At 38.9% G+C, this 24934-nt stretch overlaps 1 protein-coding gene across 2 annotated transcripts in view; it reads right to left on the bottom strand.

Annotated features, from left to right (window-relative positions):
• Nucleotides 1–13809: 13809 nt before the first annotated feature.
• EMC2 (ER membrane protein complex subunit 2) overlaps nt 13810–24934 on the bottom strand; it is a 64698-nt gene continuing 53573 nt past the window's right edge. For both annotated transcript variants that reach the window (XM_067537393.1, XM_067537394.1), the window contains exons 10-11: nt 24087–24191; nt 13810–17679 (exon numbers count right to left, since the gene is read on the bottom strand). In XM_067537393.1, the coding sequence (XP_067393494.1) occupies nt 17593–17679; nt 24087–24191 (192 nt within the window). In that variant the 3' untranslated portion in view covers nt 13810–17592. The remainder of the gene's footprint in view (nt 17680–24086; nt 24192–24934) is intronic.

The following is a 24934-nucleotide window of genomic DNA, read 5'->3' as shown; positions in this document are numbered from 1 at the left end:
TTGCTGAAGGAAAGCTCTGTATAAGGTCAAAAGCATTAAAAGATATTACCTTACCCACCTTGTGTCTCTAACACCCTGGGACCGACACGACTACAACAACACTGCATACGAAAAATTCAAAGCAATTTGGGCTGACTCTTTAGAGGTCTATGATTAACATAGACCTCGAAAGATAGATATATTGCTTCTCCTCCCCACCCTTTATCTTAATCCTCTTTGAATACTTTGTGTATTACAATGAATCTGGTATTTTGGCATATTTGTTGTAATTTGGATAAAATAATAAATAAAAATGTGTTTTAATATGGTTAAATGTAAATGTATGTATCTGGGAACAAAGAACGTAGGCCATCCTTAAAGGATGGGTGACTCTGCCCTGGGAAGCAGTGACTCTGAAAAAGATTTGGGAGCTGTGGGGGATAATCAGCTGAACATGTGCTCCCAGTGTGATGTTGTAACCCAAAGAGCTAATGCGATCCTGAGAGGCAATAGGGGAATCTCGAGTAGGAATAGAGAGGTTATTTTAACTCTATATTTGGCACTAGTGTGAATACTGCTGGAATACTGTTTGCAGCTCTGGTGCCTACAATTCAAGAAGGATGTTTATAAATTGGAGAGAGTTCAGAGAAGAGCCGTGAGAATGATTAAATGATTAGAAAGGATGGGCCTTATAGTGATAGACTCAAAAAGCTGAATCTATCTAACTTAACAAAGAGAAATTTAAGGGGTGACTTGATTATAACCTATAAGTATTTATATGGGAAACAAATATTTAATAACGGGCTCTTCAATCTAGCAGAGAAAGGTATAACATGATCCAGTGGCTGGAAGTTGAAGCTAGACAAATTCAGACTGGCAATAAGGTATAAACATTTTTGACATTGAGGGTAATTAATCATTGGAACAGTTTACCAAGGGTCATGGTGGATTCTCTGACAATTTTAAAATCAAGATTGGATGTTTTTCTAAAAGATCTGCTCTAGGGATTATTTTGGGGGAGTTCTGTGGCCTGTGTGATACAGGAGGTCAGACTAGATGATCACAATGGCCCCTTCTGGCCTTGGAAAGCTATAAATCCTGATCCCTCCTAACACCAAGTAAATGCACTTAGGAAAATGCACACAAAGAGACAATTTCAGCACAACGCAGTGGCTGGGCCAACATAGAGTTATAGAAATGTAGGGCTGGATGGGACCCCATAAAGTAATCTAGTCCATCCCCCTGCACTGAAGCAGGATTATATACCTAGATTATCCCAGACCACTGTTTGTCTAACCTGTTCTTAAAAACCACCAGTGATGGAGATTCCACAACCTCCTGAGGCAATTTATTCCAGTGCTTAACTATCATTATAATTAGAAAAGTCTTCCTCATATCTAACCTAAATCTCCCTTGATGCAAACTAAGCCAATTATTTCTTTTCCTACCTTCAGTGGTCATGAAGAATACCATCCTCTTTATGAAACATTTTATATAGTTGAAGAGTGTTCAACATCCACTCCCACTTCATGTTCCAATAAAAACTCTGCTTTGTTGTATGCTCAGAAGCATGGGGGCCTGGGTTCAGGGTGGGCTCCTCAATGCCTGGCTCTTCCATGTAGCAGAAACATGGCATTTCTACAGCATGTTGGGCCTCACAGCTGTACAAGACCTCTCAGGATTTGGCCCCTATTAGAGACAATTCTCCTACATAAGCAATGCATCCACAAGACCAAACTAACTCATGCCATGATGAAATAAACTCTACAGTGAGCTCGGATATGATGTACCGTATGAGGCACATGGTTCAACAGGGCTTAAACCTCATATACCTCATAAACATTTCCTTTAAATGGGGCACTCAAGCTGGAAACAAAACATACTGCATGGGGAAAGCATGGCATACAGTTAATTTATTTATTTCTGTTTAACATACTACAGACCTCCTGATTTTACAGCATTACATGTTTTGAACCTTTTAGTAAAGTGGAGGTTTCTCATTTCAGCTTAACTGCCGTTAATCTGTTCCAAATGTTAACATTGCAAATAAGGTCTGGTTACTGTCTCAGCCCTGAGTCAATAATAGGAACAGAGCTGATCAGCATCTGGTTTAGTTCAGAGTACAACTTGCTGCCTAATACTGCAGAATTTGGGTTGGAAGATCCCTGCATTTCACGAACACCACAAAAAAAAATTTTTTTTAAACACACAGCACTCGCATACAGTCATGTGTCATTATTTATTACTCTATAGGTTTGCTAAAGATGGAATATCAGATTACTAATTTTGGCAAATTCCAGCACACATAAACAGGCCAAAACTTCTTAACATAAATTATACCAGAGTTGCCTAATGATAATTAAAAAAAATCATGGTGCATGCTTTCCAGAGTATGATGGAAAAACATTTTTAAAATAAGAAACAAAATTTTAAATCAGTTTCTTATTTCATCTTTTCCTTGAGAACACAGACACATTAAATATATTTGACAATGCCACATTCTCAAAATATAGCAAAATATGATTAAATTTGGACACAATCATGACTGAAACATATTTTAGATGCAAAATAGAGCATTTTAAGGGAATATAAAAGCTGTTCTAAAGTCCCCATGCAGCTCCAATTAAAGTCACAATAAAGACTCCCAATAACTTGAATCTGAGCTGGATGAGGGTTAAAATTTAGAGAATAACCAGCATTACACCTAGCAATGATCCCTCTTATTTAGAAACATGTTATCTACTATTTCCCCCCCCAGTACCTTTCCTTCTTACTCACAAATTCCTTTACTCTGTGTTCCACTGATTTATAGTTGAACACACCAAAATTTCACATACCACTGACTTCATCAAAATTTGCTTGTTAAACTAAATAGCAGAGGATAAACAGATAATTTCTTATCAACCTTGACAGGATTGCAGGTTTGGGGGGAGGGGCCTTAATTAGAATCAGACACTTTACATACAAAGAATCAACCTTGACTAATTAACTGAATTTCTAGGCCCTGAGCATATATTTTACAGTGTCCACCAAAGTAAAAAGGATAATAAAAAGATATGTATTGGTTGCTCAGCAGTACTTACAAAACAGTTTTATATGTAAGGTATAATGAGTATTATTATCTCATTTTATAGATGGGAAACTGGGGCACAGTGGCTGAGTGACTATAACTTGCCCTTGGTTACGTAGGAAAGGCACGAATACAACCCAAGAAGTGACTGTCTTCAAATCCTCTATGCTGATCACAAGACTATATTGCCTCCTAGCATATTTGCCATATTTCTCCCCTAATATGGGATTAAATATATCTGTGAAAGAGAAAAAAAATTATAAATCAAACATTCTCCCTTTCTGTTATTCCTCTGTTTCTGAATACCAGTATCAGAAAGATCTTAATATCACTTAGTGAATAATCTGTAGAGGATTTCATGACCTCCAATACTATACTGACTCAGCAGGCAGAGTAGTAGGCCGGTAACATGGAAGGCAGTGTTTACACAGGCCTTTTCAAAAGCATCAGCAAAATGGAAAAACAATGCTTTCCCCCCACAACCAGGACTGCAGCCAAGTAGGAAAAATGTGAAAACTTGGCACCAATTGGGAAATTTAAAAACTTTGCATTTTCTGAAGTGCTGGCATTGCTGAAATGACACGTGTCTCCCTCAGCAGTGCCAGCTTTTAACAAGGCTCCCTGCTGAGCAAACAAGGCTTAGGTTAAAGCAGCTGATTCTGTTAATGTCACAACTGGTTCTTTGGCTCCTAGGAAAACATAAAGCCGGAAGCCTGTATCTATCCTCAGTTCATACTAACCACAAAGCAAAGATGCCAAAGATGCACGGTAATAACCTGATCCTGCAAAGGAGTGTGCAAGTGCAGGACCACACCCCCACACCACATGCCACTGGTGTCAACTTGTCTCAGTCAGCACAGACGCAGAGCAACATGTCAACACTGGAGCTGGTTGGGAAACAAAACCACATTTTCACACACTGATATTTGTGGAAATTACCCTATCTACTCCCTGCTGAAAAAAGACCCCATCGGGTCTTCTTTATATAGTCTATGTAGGCAGGGTCTGAATCTGGCTGCAGGGAGGGGAACAGGCATCAGGGCCAGACTGTACCTGCATGAGCAGACCCATCCTGCATAGGTGCTCAGCATGATGGGACTGCTTTGCCCAAATGATCCCTTTGGCTGGTGTTGGGTTACAGATCACTTAAATGTTAATTGCAGGGGTAATATTCCCTTTATTGGATGATGGGCAGCAGAACTGTGCTTAGTCTGGTCTGACTGAAGGGTCACAATCATCTAAACCAAACTGGCTAAGCAAAAGGCTCAGAAGTCAGAGCCCTGTGAAGGTTGATATTGGGTGGGGACAGGTATTTTTGCCTGGAAATGTGGGCTCTACCTCTGAGCTGCAGGCATGGTTTAGCTTTCCTCTCCCATTGTTCAAAGACAGAGCTAATTAAGATTCCATTAGGAGTCTTTTGTTTTAAGTACTTGCTAGAGCTGAAATCATCTATTGTAGGACAGCGCTCCTGCCCAGCTTCAGCACCCAGGTTCACCCACTAATACAAGCTGACAATCTCTGAGAATCAGAAAACTGGGTAGAACCTCAAGAGACTGACCTGCAGAGGTCATAGTGGAGAAGCAGGTGGTAACAGAAGGTGATGGCGTGCAGTGGAGTGGCTGGCAAAGGGTGGCTAGTGGGCGACTGGCAGAGCAGCCTGCAGAGAAAGGAGCAACCGCTGGGGCGGCTGGAACTTAGCAGCCGGCTAGCAGAGCAAGCAACCAGGGTGGGAGGTGAACTCTGCAGCTGCACCTCTAGACTCAGGGTCTGCCCTGACTGAGGTCAACACCTATGTGTGGGGTGCTGTGAAGGGAGGGGCACATTAAAGGAACTTCTTGTAGCTGAACTTCAGAACCCGAGGCAAAAGGAAACTGCCTAACATACGCTGGCATGGGTGTTTTGTTCACGGTTGTGTGTGTGTGAATCCTGCTTGTGGCATTTTCCCAAATTAACGTCAGGTTACTTTTCCCTTTATTAAAAGTCTCTTTTCTACATTCAGTCTCTGTGCTTGCGAGAGAGGAAGTATTGACTCAAGAGGCACCCAAGGGACGGTGTGTAATTGTCCCACGTTACTGGGTGGGGGCTTAAGCCGATTTTGTGTTATATTGTTGAAAGGAAGCCCTGGATATTGAACCTGACCCTTGTTACTGCTGACTCTGACTGGCAGAAAGGTTATGTCTATAAAAGACTGCTGCTGGGAAACACATGGGTGTTAAGCCAAAGGAGTTTAAAAAGAAAGAAAAGAAAAAGAAAATAGAATGTGTATTCTATCAGATTGCTGTTTGTACTAAACACATTAGGCCAGACCCTCCTCTGCACTGATGTTCAATTTCAACTACGCTGATTTACACTGGCTGGGCATCTGGCCCAACATGTAACAACAGAACTGGCTGGAAAAAAAAATGTAAAAGTGTGAGTGAAATTTTGCAATGAGGTCCCAAATCGCAATGAGAAAAACAAGGGAAATTTCACAAAAAAATTGGTGTGTAAAAATGTGGGTCTTTTCCCCAACCGGCTATAGTAAACAAACCTTTACTCTAATAACTAAGGGCCCCTCACTCATGATATAGTAAAGTGGCTCTCAACCTATTTACCACTGGAGGCCACATATGCAGCTCTCTGTGTATTGTGTGGGCCACATCCACACAATATATATACTACCTATGTGACCCTGAGGATGTCTCATGGGCTGCAGCTGTGTGCTGATTGGGCCACAAGCGGTCAGCAGGCTGAAAACCACTGATCTAGAGTATCTCCTTATACCATGAGTGATCCTGCAGGTTCCAAGAGGTTCACAGCCACTTATATTACAAGATATGACTCAGTATGGGTAAGCACAGGGGGTGGGAGGGAGGCAACATCAGGCCCAAAAACATTTGTTTTATTTACTTATACGTAATGAAGAGAAAGATTTTTAAAGGCACTATACTGAGTTGTGCAGTTGCAATTGCAGTTAGTGAGGCACAGAATTACAGGTATCCATATGTTCTGATGATCATTCAGATGATGTTTTGTCTCTTCCCACTGTGTCCTGCCAAGAGACCTTAAATTAGCTAAGTTGGCCTTCCTCTACCACCCATGATTCCCTTCTTGAGTGAACTTGGCTCTCTCTGTTCAAGTTTCATAAATCCATAGAATGATACCAGTGTAGGACTGGAAGGGACCTGGAAAGGTCTTCTAAGTATTAGATCATCCCTGACAGGTTTGTAAAATTCCTTTGCTCAGCTGATCCAGTGAAGGCCCTCTGTGGCTATAATTTAAGGTTCAGTGAAAGACCTTTCTATTCAATGTTTGACCATTTTAGCCTCCCTCTGCATTAAAACTTCCTAGAAGTTATTTGTCTTATTGCCCCTGTTGGCTGATCTAACCATACATGCCAACCATCAGACACTTAGTAGTTTTTTCCAGGTAAGCTATTTCTTTTCCTACTTTGTCCCTTTAAACCCCCTGCTGGTCCAGTGTAGTTCTAGTTCTGTCCTTCTGAAACTTCTTGTCTCTAACCTAGCCTCTGACTCTGCAAACACTTGTGTGGGAAAGACATGGAAAATAAGATCATGTGATTGCTTGGTTGAACAGAACACGCTTGTTGATTACTTTCTTTTCTTTAAATAGATCTCTTACATCGAATTCTATAATTTTTCTGGCTTTGCAGCATTTTCTGCATTTATCTGGATCCAACTGTGTATCTTATGATCTCAGACACCAATCCCCTCTGCTGTTTGTTCCTTAAGATTCAGTGCAGAGGTGGTGGTATACAGAAAGGTAGCTTCAAACTATAGTGATAAGAGATTTGGAAAATATATCCAGCCCCCATTTTCATTAAAGACCATGGTGCTTTAAGAACAACATTTTCAGAAATGAGTGCCTAAAGTTAGGCACTTAAGTCCACATATAAACAACTAAATATGTGACCTGATTTTCAAAAGAGCTAAGCATTTGAAAACTGCCACTGAAGTCAATGGGAGCTGGTTGCACAGTGATATTGAAAATCAGGCCACTTATTCCACTGCCTAAATATGGATTTAGGAGCCTAAGTTTAGGAGCTCATTTTCTTAAACTTTTGCATGCATATTAGCTAGAGCAAGGAGCAAGACACCAGACCATTAATCCCATTCCACATGGCACGTCCATTGCATTTTAAAAACCATTATAATTATTTGTAATGCAGTAGCTTCTAGAGGCCAGAACCACAGTGTGCTAGGCACTGTACAAATACTTGACAAAAAGAACAGTCCCTGTCCTGCAGAAGCATACATGTTGGATCAGGTTAGAGTAGGTCCAGAAGATAGCATTCTGAAACTGAAAGCCAATTAAGGAGTCAAGCTATTGATTATTTATTCAGCATTTTCATTCTCCTTTGGAACTTTTAAAATATATTTCCAACTGAAAATAAAGCTAAGCAAATAACGCTCTAGGGGGCTTTGCAGTAGCTTGTTAGTGAAATAACAATGACAATATTGACTGTAGAGTAAAGAGGATACAGCAGCTATGATTTTCGATAGAACTACTAGCAATTTTTATAGTTTTCATTCTTGATTCTGACAAAGAGAAAAAGCTACAGCTATCCAAGGAAAGGAGATACTGCTTTGCAGTGTATGGTTTCTCATACTGCTGTCCATGTAGTGATCTATCTACACTTACATGATTTCTAAAGCCTAAAATTAAACAAACATTCCCAGATTGCCAGAGACAGCTTCAAGTGCCATATATATATATTTAATGGAACAAAAAAAAATGCAAAATAACTTGTCAGACACACCACAGTGTTAGGCTTAATTACCTAATAAGCAAAAGCAATGGTTGATTTTACAAAACTGGTTACAAATTACAAATGGTTCACTTTTTAGAACTGTGTCAATGCAGATACCTGCAGTCATTTCCCAGGGGACCACATCAGAGTGGTATAAAATATCACTTCTAAATGCTATGTCCAAAAGCTAAAGCTTGTTACAGAAAATTTTAATATATTGGGGACATGATCCTTCATTCTTTTGGTAGAACTCACCTGAATATCAAGAGGAGACCTGCCTGGGTAAGCACTGCCTCAGGAGTAAGCAGTGTTCCCAGTGCCTACCAAGATATTTCATTTTAAAGAAGGAAAACTTGGGTCCCGATCCTGCAATGGCAGAAGCTCGGCAAGCAAGCAAATAGTCACCAGCCTACAATAGCTCTTCCTATGTTCCTAGCACTAAGGTTGCTACACAGGTGCAAGACAAACCACATGAGAAGACTTAGGCCTAGTCTACACTAGAGACTTTTGTTGATCAAAGTCAGCTTTTTTATGCCAAAACAGTGATGCTGTACACACTTCAATCCGCCCCCCCACTGACCCAACTCCCCTGATTTTGCAACAAAATAAAACCACCTCGACAAAAGGCATAGAGCTTTTTGGACCAAACTTTTAACAGCAAAGCGCCAATGTAGAAACCACGCTTGGTTATGTCATGTAAATGGCCTCCAGGAAGTGTCCTACAATGCTCATCCTGACCACTCTGGCCATTAGTTTGAACTTCATTGCCCTGCAGCTATCCATCCTTCCCCCTTTAAAGTCCCTGGAATTTTTGAATTTCCATTTCCTGCTTGATCAAGGTGGACAGCTCACATTGCATCTTCCCAGCTGACCATGGAGGCTTCACACACCAAACGCTCTCCCACTTGGAGCACGCCAAAGCTTCTGGATCTGATCGGCATTTGGGGAGATGAGGCTGTGCAGTACCAGCTCCACTCCAGCTGAAGAAACTATGATACCAACAGTAAAATTTCTCATGACATGGCGGAGAAGGGCTATGAATGGGACACGCTGCAGGGTTGTGCAAAAATCAAGGAGCTGCAGCAGGGGTACCAATAGGCCAGGGAGTCAAACAGTTGCTCTACTGCAGAGCCAAAGAGCTGTCATCTCCATAAGGAGTTGGAAGCCATCCATGGCAGTGACCCCACCTCCATTGCCAACAGACTCCTGGATACCTCCCTGGGCCCAAGGGCAGCGGACACCGGACTCAACTCTGACAAAGAAGTCGTGGACAAGTCAAGTTGGAAGACGATCCAGAACGGTGGACTGGGTCATTTCCTGCATGGAGAGCCAGGATCACTTCTTGATCCTGGAGGGTTCAAGTCAGTCCCAGTCCTCCAGCTCTGGCGTGCAGGATGCAGAAGAGGGGAGCTCAGGTAAAGTGATTTTTTTGGAATTGATGCTGCTTGGTTAAATGAGGTACACCTGTCCTTTGCATGGTTACATGATACAGCTGGTTGAAGGGATAGAAATGCACAAGAGTAGCTGTGTTTGCATGTGCTTCCCATTCCCCTGTTCTGCGAGGCAGTGCAGTGGAAAAGTGTGTTAATGCACACTACGATTCACAGGACTCCTCCAGATAGATCTTTAGAAAATTTTCCTCGAGGTACTCGCCAAACTTCTGCCAGATTCCTCAGCAGAGCTGCTTTGTTTCTTCCTCCATTTTGGGAAACTTTCCCACTGCAATTGGCAATCAGTTGTGTGCCACTTTGATGCCTGCACTGGCGAGCAGCAAAGGGACCCGGTTTGAAGCTGCTTGCATGGAGAAGATGCAACCTTGCATCCCTGTTAACTCTCAGGAGTGAAATATCAGCTTTTATGGCCCCCACCTGTGAAGAATGGTGGCACAATTTGAAATTTTGTCCCTATCTATCTGCATCAATACCCCAAACAACGATCCAGAACCCTTTCCCCAGCTTGAGTGCCCTCCCCCCGGGGACAACTCACCATGCCTTGATCGTCGAGCTATGCGCTTGCCAGGGGACAGGGAGAAAGAGGTGCATTCTACAGTAATGCATCAATTCTGTTATTGCATTCACAATCATGCTTCTGTTCATTGTTTATTGTGCTTCTACAGATGTGTCCTTGAGAGGAAACCCCTCCATGCCTGCCGAGCGCCTGTGGCTGATTAGAAAATGACCACGGAGGAGCAAAGAGGAGATGTTCCAAGAACTACTCCAGTCCTCTGAGCCAGAAAAAAAGAAAAAAGGACATGGATACAAACTATGCCCAAAAATCATAAAATTGATATGCAGGACAGGAAGGAAAAACAGGAGCAAGTGACAGCAGGTCAGGAGCACATGATAAAAGCCATGGAGGACCAAACAGTGCTGCTAAAGTCACTCATAACAGTGCAGAATAAATTCTTGCGTGCTTCCCCTCCTTGCAGCCAATACAGAACTGCTTTCCATGCCCTCCCCAAACTCCACCCACACATTCCTACCAAACTCCCGTCCCACCTCGGTACCCCATTCACTCCATCCCTTCATATAGCTTCCAGAACGACAGCTAGACCTACACCCAGCTGTCATAGCTCACGCTGCCCCTCACTACTTTCTCCCCTCCTTCCCAACTTTTTGTATGTGTTGTGAATAATTGTTATTTAATAAAGTCACACTCTGCAAAGAATAAGCAAACATTATTTGTCTCTTGCACAAGGTAGTTGCACCTCACATTGATACACAGTGCAAGCGGGATATCAGTTATAGAGTGGCACAGTGCTTTTTATGAAGACATCTTATTGTTGCTCATTGTCAAACTGGATCCTCAAGGCCTCCCAGATTCGAAGGCCTCCTGTTGTGCCCCTGTAATAGCTCTGACATCTGGTTGTTCATATTCAGCTGGAAGGCAATCCGCCTCTGCGCTCCACCCAGGGAGAATCTTTTCACCCCAGCTTCACAAACATTATAGAGCACACAGCCAGCGGCTATAACCATGGAAATATTTTGCTCATTTATATCTAACCTGCCATAAAGGTATAGCCAGTGAGCTTTTAACCTGCCAAATTGCACATTCAATGGTCATTCAGCACCTGCTCAATCTGTTACTGAAGTGCTCCTTGCTGCTATCCAGGTTGCCTGTATAAGGTTTCATGAACCATGGCAGTAACAGGTAGGCTGGGTCTCCCAGGATCACTATGGGCATTTCAACATCCCCACTGGAATCCTTTGGTCTGGAAAAAAAAGTCCCTGCTTGCAGCTTTCTGTACAGGCCAGTGTTCCTGAAGATGCATGTGTCATGCGCCTTCCCTGACCAACCTGCATTGATGTCAGTGAAATGCCCATAGTGATCCACAAGCGCCTGCAGTACCATAGAGAAGTACCCTTTTCTATTGATGTACTCTGTAACAAGATGGTCCAGAGCCAAAATTGGGATATGCGTGCCATATACTGCCCCGCCAGTTTGGGACTCCCATCGCTGTGAAGCCATCCACTATTTCACGCACATTTCCAAGACTCACAGTCCATCGTAGTAGAATGCGATTAATGGCCCTGCACACTTGTGATAACACAGTTGCAATGGTGGATTCCCTGACTCCAAACTGATTAGCGACCGACCAGTAGCAGTCTGGAGTTACCAGCTTCCACACGGTGATCATCACATGCTTCTCCACCAAGAGGGCAGCTCTCATTCTGGTGTCCTTGTGCTGCAGGGCAAAGGTGACCTCTGCACAGAGTTCCACGAAGGTGCAGTCAAAAACTCTGCAGCCACTGCTCGTCATCTCAGACCTGCATAACAGTGTGATCCCACAACACAGTGCTTGTTTCATGCACCCAAAAGTGGCAGTGCACCATGTGCAGATGTTCCATGAATGCAAACAGTAATCTGGCGTTGTTTGTTTGTATGGCACACAGCAGGTGAGGAGCCTCGGATTCAAGTTCTGATTGGGAGTCCATAATATACTGTGTGACCAGTCATGATGTGTTCAGAACACTGACAACAGCGGAGGATTCTTCCTTTCAGATAGAGATGGAGGGCGCTCAGGAAACAAGGTGGTGAGTTGCACAGTGCACTGCTCTCACTGTTGATGATAGAGCACAGGCACAAGTGTTGTAATCACAGCGCTTTTGATCATTGCTATAACTTGTGTCGACAAAACTTTATAGTGTAGACAAGGCCTTAGTATTAACAGTGCCATAATGAAAACAAATTGCAATAGACAGTCAGGCAAGAGGATAGAAGTTTGCACTTACAACTTTAGGATCTGATTCTCCACAGCCTTGCACCTCGTATAGTCATTAATACCTGTGCAAAATCAGAAGACAATGGGACATAAAAAGCTTAGCTAGCTGCATATAATCGAGCCACTGGAGCTATGTTGATTTACACTAGCTGAGGCCCTTAATTCCTTTAGGTAGCACTGCCGGCTTGAGCTAGTGTAACGCTCACCATGGCTGGAATTGTTTTCCCTTCTAGTTAGCCCTATGCCATTTTACATTATAAATCTTTCAAAGAAACATACTTTGAAAAAATTAATAAAAATAACAACAGTAGTTGAGCAAAATTCAACGTCATGAGAGTTAAGAAACATATTTATTCAATGTCATGCCATTCAATGAGCAGAACTCACCTTTTTGTATTCTTCGCCAATCTCTCACAGGAGTGCTGCTAAGTACAGTGCAGATGTATAATTAGACAGATTTCTGAACTGATGCATTTATAACCTAAGGCCCCAATCTTGCAAAGACTTACAGGTATTCTTAGATTTACACATGCAAAATGACCCATGAACTGCGTGGTTCTACTTGAGCGCTTGATGGTAAGAATGCACATAATCAGGGTCTAAGGCAACAATCCATCAATCTGATCTGCATGGATAGACCCTTACATCTGCACAGACTCCCACAGAAATCAGTAAGGCTCCATGTGGCCATAGAAGTTAGCCCACACGGATCAAACTGCAGAATTTTGACCCCAGTGGAAAAAATACAGACAAAGCATAGGGAAAAGACCTGGAGGGCACAGAGGGACTTGTGCTGTCATTTGCCTTGGAGGATTTCTTCATAAGAGAACAAATAAGCTTACCTGTGTAGTAAAGACTTTTCTCACTTCACATCCAGCACCTGGACCGCAACTTTCTCTAACTGTATAAGAACTTTTTTTTCCCTTCCCATTTTCCTTTTAGAAGCAGGCAAATTAATGAATTTGTATTTCTGAAAACTACAGTCTCTCATTTAAATCCAACATCCGGCTTGTGCTATCAAAAGTATACAGATCTTTGAGGGTGCAAAATCATTTCAGATAAGACTAATGACTAATCCAAAGTACATTACCCTCCATTTAGGTCCCAATATCTACAGCTCCAATCAATAACTGGTCCTAGAAAAGCAAGTAACATAAGCAGCGTATCAAGTGAAATTATTTATCTGGACAAAAAACAGTGTTAAACAGCATTGTAATACTGCTAAATTCAAATCTTGACATGGGTTAAGTTGGGAGAATGGTCCTTGCCTTGCATACCAGGTAGCCTCAAGTCACATAACAAATTATTTTAACTGTGATGCATATGTTTTAGATTTTAATGGATTTTTAGTCGTACAACTGAATATATAGTAGCTCTTCAGTGACAACATGGAGAGCAATTATGGTAAACCTGGGTGCCTGGTGTTCTTGGAAATGTGGGTGCAAGTAACAAGAAGATAATGAATTCATGCCAGTAAATCAAGATTGATTTCCCTTCCTTTCCTCCTCCCTTCTAAAGCTGGCTGAAACACAAGTTCCACTGCAAATGCAACGACTAGCAAACATGGGTGCCATCACAAACAGAACACTGCCAAGAGGAAACCCTCCATTGACTAATAACAGAACTTCCCATAGCAACTGCAAGATATTCTGGACACTAAATTGCAAGAGATTTGAGGACCTATTCTACACAAAAATATATGCATTCTTTGCATCTGGAGAACATGGATTTTATTGACATTTTTCATAGACCGAGGAAAAAAGAAACAATATTAGTAACTTGTTTAAAAAAAAAAAAAAAAAAAAAAAAGGAACAGAGGTTCTGCTGTGCACTTTATTCCAGTTCATAACATGAAAGCCTACCTCTCTCATCATGCATGCTGTCAAATTGCAGGTGCACAAAACCATTTAAAAATAACTACTTCACTGTTCAGCATCTCAAAGCAGAATGCTGTAATTCAACACATGATGCTTAATCTATGGTGTCAGTTGAAACAATGTGGAATGACAGCCTATGACTTTGGAGAGAGGAGATTGCACACTGATAACATTTAGCACTTACATAGTGCTTGTCATTGTCAGAGCACCTAAGTTAGTGACATTTATTTTTCAGTTAAACTCCCTTATATGAAATTCTATCCAGTAGGCCAAGACAACATCAATAGTATTTTACAAAAATGTTTACTATTCTTGGAACAGTTAACCTATATGAAATAATCCTATCTCAAACCACTTATCTTCTGCGCACCCACTACTGAATGAGGTCATCATAGATCCTGGATACAAAACTGTGTAAGGTGGGACTAATGCAATAAAGGATTTACAATTCTTCACCTGAATAGAAAACTCAATCCTATTTGATGGTATCCGCAATCCCTTTTAGTCATTTTCCATGAACATTCATGTAAGCCAACTGTTTGCAAGTGTTAGCAGAAAGAAAAAATTTAACTAATATTCACACTAGTGGATTTGCATAAATATTTGCAAGGCCGTTTCCTAAACTCTGAAGCTTGGGGAATCATCCAAACCATGAGACCAGTCAAATAGCACAAATAGGGATTTATGAATATCTGAAGCAACAGTTGTAGTAAATAGTCTGTGAGCAGTCAATAAGATGACACCTGTACTGAAAAATTTCAAAGAAGGAACAAAACTGATGTTTATTTGTGGATAATTTGAGAATTAGTAAAAGGGTCTAGATTTAGACAAACAAATTGTCAATTTGCTAGTTGTGCTGAAAGTTGTCTTTAACACAGAACATCTTATATGTTCATTTTCAAGAACCTCCAGCTGTCTGCTGTATGGGACCAGTGCACTATTATTTTATTAACACATTGGAGATAAACACCATACAGCTCAATTGCACAAAGGTTAGTACAGTATTGCAGAAATAAATTTGGGGGGAATGAATCCTTATTACAAGATGACAAATTACACACAGTAAAATGTTTAAACAATGTGGATGTCCTTCCCACATACCACACTAGGGATTATGTAGTTTTATTTTAGTGATGATCCTAAACTCAATACTAGGAGCTGAAACTTCACAGCATGAATCTTGTACTACACCCATTGGAGTTAGAGATGAATGTATACATTATGAAATAATAGTGGAGTTAGAGATGAATGTGTACATTATGAAATAATAGTTGTTTCAATGGCTTCAGCATTTTAATGTTACAGTGATATTAAACTACATGACATCAGATATAAAACATACTGCAATTGAACCCATTTAGAAAATCAAAACCTATGATGCAAAGAAGAGACTTTATTCTTGTACAGAAGTGTTTCAACATTCACTGCTAGAGATTCCCATTCTTTTTGAACTGCAGGACATAACCAAATTATTGGAGGATGTACTGAAGAAATTAATGGAGTTTTTTAAAACTCTAGATGGCGCACTTTTACAGTGTAAGACTTTAAATTCATGAAGAAATCTCTAGGTGTACTTCGGAGAGTTTCACATTTAATATTCTCTATCGACATATTAATGTCCTTTTAAAACTACAAAAAAAAATGGCTTGTAAATTAGTATTGTAGTAAAGTATCTCCTTGATTTACTCAAGTTTAGAACTGGCTGAACACACACATTTCTTTTAGCTATTAGTAAATAAGTGAAATTTTAAATATTTAAAATATATTCCATAAGACAAGGCAATTTTTTTTATATAGAAGTAATCTGGAGGTGGAAATGTTTTTCCTGTGGAACTGATTAGAAATAAGATCATAATTAAGGACAGAAAATGTTTGTGAGAACTGCCACTTTCTAATCTTGGTACAATTAACATTAAAAACATATTCTTAATGTAGGAAAAAAACAATTTAGCTTTAATTCCTACACTTGATAGCTATATTTATAATATTTACTAATTATGATTTGACTAATCAAAGGCAACTCATTTAAAACCAAAATACATACACCATTGGCTTCACATTAGCAAGCACCCATGGAAAAAATATACTTGCTATTTTTCAACATTATCAATTTTTCAACCCTTTGTTTGGAAATACTTCATGCTTTGTTTCAATGTAAAACTGAATTAATGAATTTTGTTTAAAAAACACCTACAATCTTTCTGCACTGACCCAAATGAAGTGAACCATGTTTCTGAAATGTGAGCTAGTCCATTATAATACATGCCTTTTGGTATTTAGCAGGACTGGATTAAGGCAATATGAGGTATAACCCACATACCCAGGCCCCACTCCTGCTTGGGGTGGCAACATGTTTCAGAGTTAAGATGAATAAGGCAGTTCACATGTTTTGGTGCTATTGTTCCAAGACAGCTACTGGAGCTATTGTAGACAGACTCAGGCAGATATCAGTTACACTTGGGTCATGTTTTCAAGTTATTCTTTAAATCCATGAGGGACATAAACTTTTATTTATTTATTTAAATAGAAGCTGAAAGTCTGATCTTGTCACATGACCACCGGAGTTGGGGCCTTAGAAAGGCTTATAGTGCCTTTGATTTAACCTAGCTCTGGGTATAGAAGGATCTGAAGACTAAAATATGAAACCTTTTATTATTAATTATGTTGATATCCATCATTAAAAACAAGAGTTGAAGTATTTCTGGCTGGAGTTATTTAGTTGATATAATTTCTGCTCTGCAGCCTGATTCCTGAAACTGCAGTAGAAGAAACATCTGTATGACTAAACTGCCATAGTTTATGAATTAACAATAGCTTAATTCTGACTGAACCAAAGCTTCAAAAACCATGGTTCAATAAGTAAACAACTAATCTAAACTAGTGCATGATGCTGTATTAGGTTAGCTCTTGAACCATGATTGTGACACATATTCTCTTCCCTACCATCCTTAACTGCGCAAATAAAAAGTGTGCAGGCAGAGGCACCAATCATATAGCTGCATAGAAAAGTGGACACTTACTTATGCATTTATATGCAAAGGCTCCAGCAAAGCATTAATCACATGCATATCTTTAAGCACGTGAGTTAGTTCCATTGAAGCCAAGGGTATGACTATACTGCTTCCATTTCTATACTGCCAAATTACAGGAGAAAATATCTAAATAAAAACTTTTAATATCAAATTTATTCTCAAATAAACTGTGTTCAGGTTCAGTAATGATTCATGTTTGTATGATGAATACTGCTCAGTAAATGTTTACCTTTAGCACATTTTAACTCAAGTATTCAAGATAATTTTATCTAACATATGGTATTCATCTACATGTGTAAGTCTGCAGCTCCCATATGCAGGTCCAATACATCATTGTACTTCATCATTTAAGAAATTTATTCCTACATCAGGTTATGGCTTAAAAAACAATTACTGTATATACAGGAACTAAAGAGACTGATGTGCAATACATTTAATTTCTTTATGTTGTCTTCCTGGGATAAGTTATACATTTCAGTGAATTTTCATTGTCTTCTTCACAGCAGCAATAAATAGACATTTTAATTTTTCATAAAAACACATCCTTTAAGATAGCACATTAACTAACATTAGAAGTGGGTATTTAAAGTAACATAACTCATTGGTCATTAAAGGTTGAACATGGAGTTATAAAATCTAACATTCGATCTCTTCATGACAGCCTAAGATTGAGTGATTTGCAGGGCTTCCAACATGTCTTCCACTGCCTTCAGAGAGTACTTAGACTCTTTCTTACTGCGACCTGCAAACTAAGGAAAAGAATAAACTTACGTTTACCAGTCACGTGACAGAAAATTCACTACACAATGCTGTGCAATAGTCTTGTGCAAGCTATGGTTCTAAATGTTAATTATATCAAAAATAACTTTTTAAAACACACACACCATCAATTTACTGCAAAACAAACATTTCAATAAGACTGTAGCACTGAAGTTAGCATTTACCTTAACACAGAGAAAAGATAATTTTTCCATTCTCTGCTTTGTAATTTGTCACACAAACATTTCAAAAAGCTGGTCTTATGTTTGATTTAACTTAGATCATGTTCATATTTTGATAGAGGCAGGATCTGCACATGATACAAAAGCTAAAAGATTCCATATTATTTACAGCAAGGGAATGAAATTGTTTACTTACAAAAACATACTGTACAGCAATACAGTCATCCTATAATTGTATTTTTGGGTTCAATATAGTGACTGAGAGTCAGAACCTTTTATTTATTTATAATCTACCATTACAAAATTGTAATTCCAGATTGTACTTGAAATAAAGCCTATATTGGAAATGAAGGAACCTGTAGCCAAGCAAACACTACCTTTGTACATATTAGCATTTAAAATTCTGTACTATACAGGAAGCCTACCATCAGGGGGGAAAAAAGTTGTTGACTACCCCACACTGGTCACAAAATGAGTTTTCTAACTATACTGACAATTCCCATCACTCATCAACCTGATATAAAACAACAGATTTATTGGCTAGCTTGCTGCTTTAGTCAATTTAAAAAAAAAAAAAAAACCAAACCACCAATTTTTTAATATACCTACACTAAACATTTTGGTGGTAAAGTACTGACTATAATTTGCTGTTAGTAAAATACCCTATCCTTTGACTAAATGTTAACATCTAAACACTCAATAAATTTACAATTTAATGATTATTTTTTCAAATACCAAAGCTATCCTGCATGCTTAGTCCTTGATTTATGATGTGTCCCATCTCTCTTGTAATTAACTTAATTTAGCAAACTTCTCATGACCTGTTGAGAAAGATTAAGTGATCAGACCCAGGTAATATCACAGCAGCAGCAGGCTGCAGGAGCTGTTAACCTGCTTTTGACCTCATAGGCTACAGTCTAACATTAGGAGTCCCTTAATTCCTGGCTGTTAGCTTTGTGTTGTTAGAAAACTAGATTTGATATGGTAGATAAAAACACATTACAAATTAAATATCTAGAAACGTAAAATGTAGCTATGATGACAAACTATGTACTGTATTCCTTATCTGTATAATATCTCATTTTTATAGCATGTGAATTCTGGAAGTAGAATGCCATTTAATTTTGCCTATATTAGTAGGTGTAAATCCACCTTTTAAGTTGTCAGATTCTCATAATTGCCCATTATGATAACACTTTAGAAGAACAGCAGAGATTGCTTTATACCTTCCCGGCTGATAAAGTAACTTTTGCCTGGATTTGAACAGAACAGACAACCTTTCTTCTATGCCCTCCTTTTCCCACACAAAACAAGAACAGTCCTAATCAAATACTCAGGGAGGTCTAATGCTTTCAGAAACAGCCTTGATTTAAAAAAAATAAAATAAAAAAACATATGATTCCTGAGATTCTTTCAATGCAGCACAGAAGCTTGTGTGTGCTGTGATCACGCAGTAATTCTGCACGGTAGAAAGAGTTGAGGGGGAGGGGAGATGTGATCGGGAAGGGAGGCAGGGGATTTTAAAATTAACAGAATTTTACCTATTTTGTTTCTGCTTTAAGGACATTGAGAACAGAATTAATATTTATGTCAATTTAAGGAACATTACTTGTTAGTTTCATGAGTGGCTGCCTTAATAATATTGACATGCACTTTAAGTTAGAACAAATAAAACTGAACTCTACATCATAACAAATAGAAGCTTGAAATCAAATCACTTCATATTTTCCTTGATGACCAATTATTTTATCTATTCCAGCATTATACTGCAATTCAGTTGATTGAGCCAGAATCCTTTTTTTTTTTTTTTTTTTAAATCATGATTTAATTTTCTGTTTCCCAAATGGTTTGTAACAGAATCGCCTCTCCAATCATATATAAAATGCAATTCACTAACACTGAAGAATTTAACAGTGTACTTAAGAAACATTTATCTGGAAAGTTACTACGAGTGGGATCACATTAAAGATTTTCATGAGCATTAATCAAACTTGCCTGCTTCTGCTGAAATGCTTCTACCACAGGACATGCTAAACCAATTATCTAATTGAAGAGCATTAGGTAGCCATATTTTGTTTCAATGTTAAGTGAAATGAAGAAAGAAGTAGTTCTTCACTTTTATGTAATTCATGCCTATAGTTAAAAAAAAAATGGATTTTATATACAACTATAGGGATCTTGTTTTGATACCACAAGTCAGAATTTCCCTGAAAAGATGTTATTTGAGCACCACACTATGTAAAACCTAATCTTTCAAGAAGCCATTATTGTAAAGTGTCTAAAAGTAATAGAAATGCACTTATTCTCCAATAGTCAGTACTTCTATAATGGCTTTCATATGATGGGTTGACGGTGTTTTTACAAACAAACCCAATGCCCCGAGAAGTAACCCTTTTTAGAGTCAGGGCTAGAATCCAGGAATTCTAGCTACCAGACAACTCTCCCTTTCTAACCATATATTTCTCTATTAGACCAGGCACACCTAGAGAATCACTAATCAGCATGGATGGGCAAATACTGAACACCTAAACAAATACAGACTGCCAACAAATACAGAAATGGAAATATCTGTACTCCTCAAAAATTCATGATCAAATTCAACCTTCAACTCCCACCACTTTTCTTGGGAGCCTATTCCGCAACCTGACAGACCTTAGAGAAAGGAGGCTTTCTTGGATAATTCAACCTAAATTTTGTTTTCTTTAGTTTCATCTGAGTGTTCACAAACAAACATGATTTCACAAAAAACCCCACTTAAGACAATAGACAAAAGTCACTCAACAGTTCAAACAGAGATTTAAGATTACAGTGGAAACAAAACAAAAGACTAAAATTAGGTCCCAGAAGCCAGATGAAGAAAAGTAGGCCACTAAAAAAAAACCTGTAATTAGAATTTTATCAAAAACAGAGATACACAAATGAAAAACAAAACAGTGTATCTGCAGCTAAATGAATATTTATCAAATAAACTTTTAGACATGAACTTGACAAAACAGGAAATTATCGGTATTGTGAATGAAACTAGTGGGAATCTAATTTAAAATCCACATGCCATCTCAGAGCATGTGTGTTGCCATAGGACTCCAATACCTCTATACTTCAGTTAAAGCATCCATATTCAGAGACACAAATCCACATTACTTTGCTGGGCAGCCAAATCAGGATAGGGTAACCAGATGTCCCGATTTTATAAGGACAGTCCCATATTCGGGGCTTCGTCTTATATAGGCACTTATTACCTCCCGATCCTCAATCTGACTTTTCACCCTTGCTATCCGGTCACTCTAAATCAGGATGAAGACTGCATCCACCTCTCTGGAATAAGAGAACAGATGACTGAAGGGCAAACTGAGCTGCTGACAATGCCAGCAAATCCAAGTTGCAGAACCATGGCAAACTCACTAAGATGTTAAGTCTCTTATCTCACTTTGCATAGAACTATGGGGAATGAGGGAGAAGGGTAGAGTGTTATGTAGAAAATTTAATTACCCAAAATGGAATTCCTCTCCTCTTATGAAAAAAGGCCATAGGGACTTTAATTGGCATAGGTGACCAAAGTTTCATCTTTACATCCAAAAATGGCAATCTTCAATACCACAATATTATGGAAGGGCTCTGATTCAATACCAACTCAGATGGGAGTCAGCCACCTAGTACACCACCATTTCTGTTGAGCACCTGGATTTTCTAAGTCTTTAACATAAACATCGGTGTCGCCAAACCCTGCTGTGGTTTTGTGAGACTCACATGCAGGGGTGGGTTGGGAAATGGTCCTGTCCAGCTGTAATTCTTTTTTTTTTTTTTTTTTTTGGCAAGAGTAAGGGTGTTCACTCCAGTTACTGGCCAAATTCTAATTTGAGTAGTTACATGCTACAAATCAAAATTCCCCCTGCAGCTTCAGTCAGATATGGTATTTGTCATTTTTTATCCCAAATTGCTATAAAATACAGCTGAAGTATGCAATGTGTCACAAAGGAATGAAGTCACAAAAGTTCTGGCATTTGTTTTAAATATTTTTAGTTGTGTTAATGTGATCTGTTCTGGTAAGCATCAACTAAGAAATGGGAGCCAATCATTTTAAACTAGCTTCAACATAACGTCTCAAAAATTGTGTAAATGCACATAGAGTAAAAAACAAAAAAAAATCAACTACACAAATCTTAATTCCTGAGTGATACTGAACTCTTAAGAGATAGCCACATGAAAAGAATAAGAGTATGTGGCTATGAATCAAATAACTACAAGCTTTCATTTTAAACTAATAAACCTCTAGTTTTAAAGCTGGAACCTGGGATTCAAAATTTCATGGTACTAATCCTGACTATGCCACCAATTCATTAAGGCCAGCACTATTAAAAGACGCTTGCAGATGATTTATTGACATAAGAAGTGAAGTACAGCTAACCAGATAAATATGGGCATAGAAGCCCTTCTTTTGATTACAAGTATCTTTGCATTTCTTTACCGGTATACTATGCTTCATACCACATTGTTTCAAAGGAGAAATCATTTCATCAGTGTGCTGTGGTCAGGAACCACTTGATTAACAGTGCGAAGTGGAAACAGCTCACAACTGACACCTGCCATTAACACTTTCCAGTCCCTTTTCAGAGAAGCTATACCCTTTGCACCCTCTTGTTTTAGGAAAGCTGTATATGGTCAGGACCTCATGTCATGAAGAAAAAGCCCAATTAAATTACACAAGAGTCAGATGCTGAATGTCAATTATGCTATTAAACAGCTTTAAGCATGAAAGTAGAAGAGGTGCCTTGAAGGCAAAACCTGCTAATAAGGCATTGTGGGGGAATGAGATACCGCATTCCAACCAGACACTGAAATAACAATACACACCAGATGGGATACTAACACAAGAGAAAAGTGGACTTTTCTTCACACTTAATACAATCAAGGTTTTGTTCTGTAAAAGACGGCGAGAGAACCCAGAAAGGCTTGTATTGCAAGACCGCAATCTTATACATACAACAGCCTGTTGTATGCAATCTTATACATACAACAGCCAGACTCATGAAAGGATTTCTTCATTATGTGTGCCATGTTCAGTGAATTTGGTATTATCTGCCTTGAATGATAGGCCTAGTGAGTGATCTGGTTTAATTTCTATTACACAGACAAAAATTGTCTCAGAGGAAAGATATGTCACTATAATGTCTTTTTCTCTACCCTATTCTCCTCTGTTTATTACATCCACATTGTGTGATTTGTCTTAAACTAGACTGTAAACTCACTGGGGCAGGGGCCATGCCTTTCTGAGTGTTTGTACAGCACTTAGCACAATGAAGCCCTATTCCTGATTGTGGTCATTAGTTGCTATTCACAGTACAAATAATAAACAAGCTGAGTAGTTATCGAGTTTTGGACACAATTTCAGAAAGCAGACTAATAACATAAATCAACAAGCTAAGAACTGTTTCCTATTCAGAATTATTTTAAACCTCCATACAGCCTGATGCATAACCCTTTAAATCATTGGAAAGACTCCATTGTCTTGAGTGAGCTTTGAATCTGGCCCACAAAGTTTAACTTTGTGCAATAATTACATGTGCACTTCATACATAAACTATGGAAAAACAGCATCAAATCAACAGTGATTTGGCACATTACAGGATACTTAACTGATACATTATTAAATAATTTGTTTTGATCTTTACAAACCTGAAGGGAAGGGTAAATACTCAGAACCATTAGTAAGTTTTTTCTTTACTAGTAAATAACACAACTAAAATAGAAATTCAAAACTATTTAATTGACTATTGACTAATTGACCAAATCTGATGAAAGAATCAGATATATAGAGTCCCAAGTCTTGGAGATTCATATAATGCTACCCTGTGCATTCAATACTAATACTAGAAAGAGCTATCAATAAATACCAAAAAATCAGAAGATTATACAGATTAATAAAGCATGTAAAACATCAGAGTTCTTTACATTTTACATGAATTTACTGAAGTTAAGGGAAATTACACAGAAATAGAATGCATACATTTGGACCAGATTGTCAGCTGGCATAACCTGAAATCGATCAAGTTATGTTGATTTACACAAGCTGCAAATCTGTCCTATTTACTTTTAAAAGAAGCAGAGAAGCTATTAAGATATGCAGACATCTTGCCTTTTAGTAATCAATTTTATCAGAACAAGGAGATATATAGTATGTCCAAGAGAAGACTTTAGAAGGTAGACATAACACTAACCTGGTAAGCTCTATTGATTTGGTTAGCTGCCCAGCTGGCATACTTCATATTGTCCTTTTTCATTTTTGCACTTGCTTTAGGATTGGAAGCAATGTGGCTGGCAGACTAGGATTACAAAACAAAAAATAGTAAAATTGCAAAATACATACACATGAAAAAGAGAGGACCCATGGAAAAATCCACAGACCAAGAGAAAGGAGTGAAGAGAGAAAGTAAAATGAACCCTCAGCTTGTAAACGGTCTCCAACTTAAAACTAGACTCTTAAAAGAATTGAGAACTGATCTCACTAAAACTAAAGACTTTGGTTCAGCTGTCCACATGAGGGTCTCTCTCTGCCAGAGATAGGAAAAGAACTGGAAATATTCAATCAATTTATCTCCATTCATGGAGGGAAAGTGTCACAAAAATAGCTCTTTCTATCTCCATCTGCTGGAAAGGAGGCTATAAAACCCATTGTCTTGGGATATGTCTACACTGCAATTAAAACCCACAGCTGACCAGTACCAGCTGACTCGGGCTCAGGGAGCTCAGGCTAAGAGCTGTCTAACTGCAGTGTAGATATTCAGGCTTAGGTTGGAGCCCAGGCTTTATGACCTGCAAGGTGGGAGGTTCCCAGAGCTCGGGTTGCAGCCTCAGCCTGAACGTCTACACTGAAGTTAAACAGTCCTTTAGCCCAAGCCCTGTGAGTCCAAATCAGCTGGCATGGGCCAGCCAATGGTGTCTTTTGCAGTATAGACGTACCCATAGGGTCCAGACTGACATACGAGGGACATAGAGATCAAAAGTTTTAAGGTAGTTCAGACTTTATGCATGTCTCCCCTTAAAACATAAATATAAATACAAACAA

Source organism: Emydura macquarii, unplaced genomic scaffold (assembly GCF_026122565.2).
Source record: "Emydura macquarii macquarii isolate MOO-44397 ecotype Brisbane River unplaced genomic scaffold, CSIRO-AGI_Emac_v2 contig_383, whole genome shotgun sequence".
NCBI lineage: Eukaryota > Metazoa > Chordata > Testudines > Chelidae > Emydura > Emydura macquarii.
The sequence above is the reverse complement of the archived record's forward strand: the minus strand, read 5'-3'. Positions and strand labels throughout refer to the sequence as shown.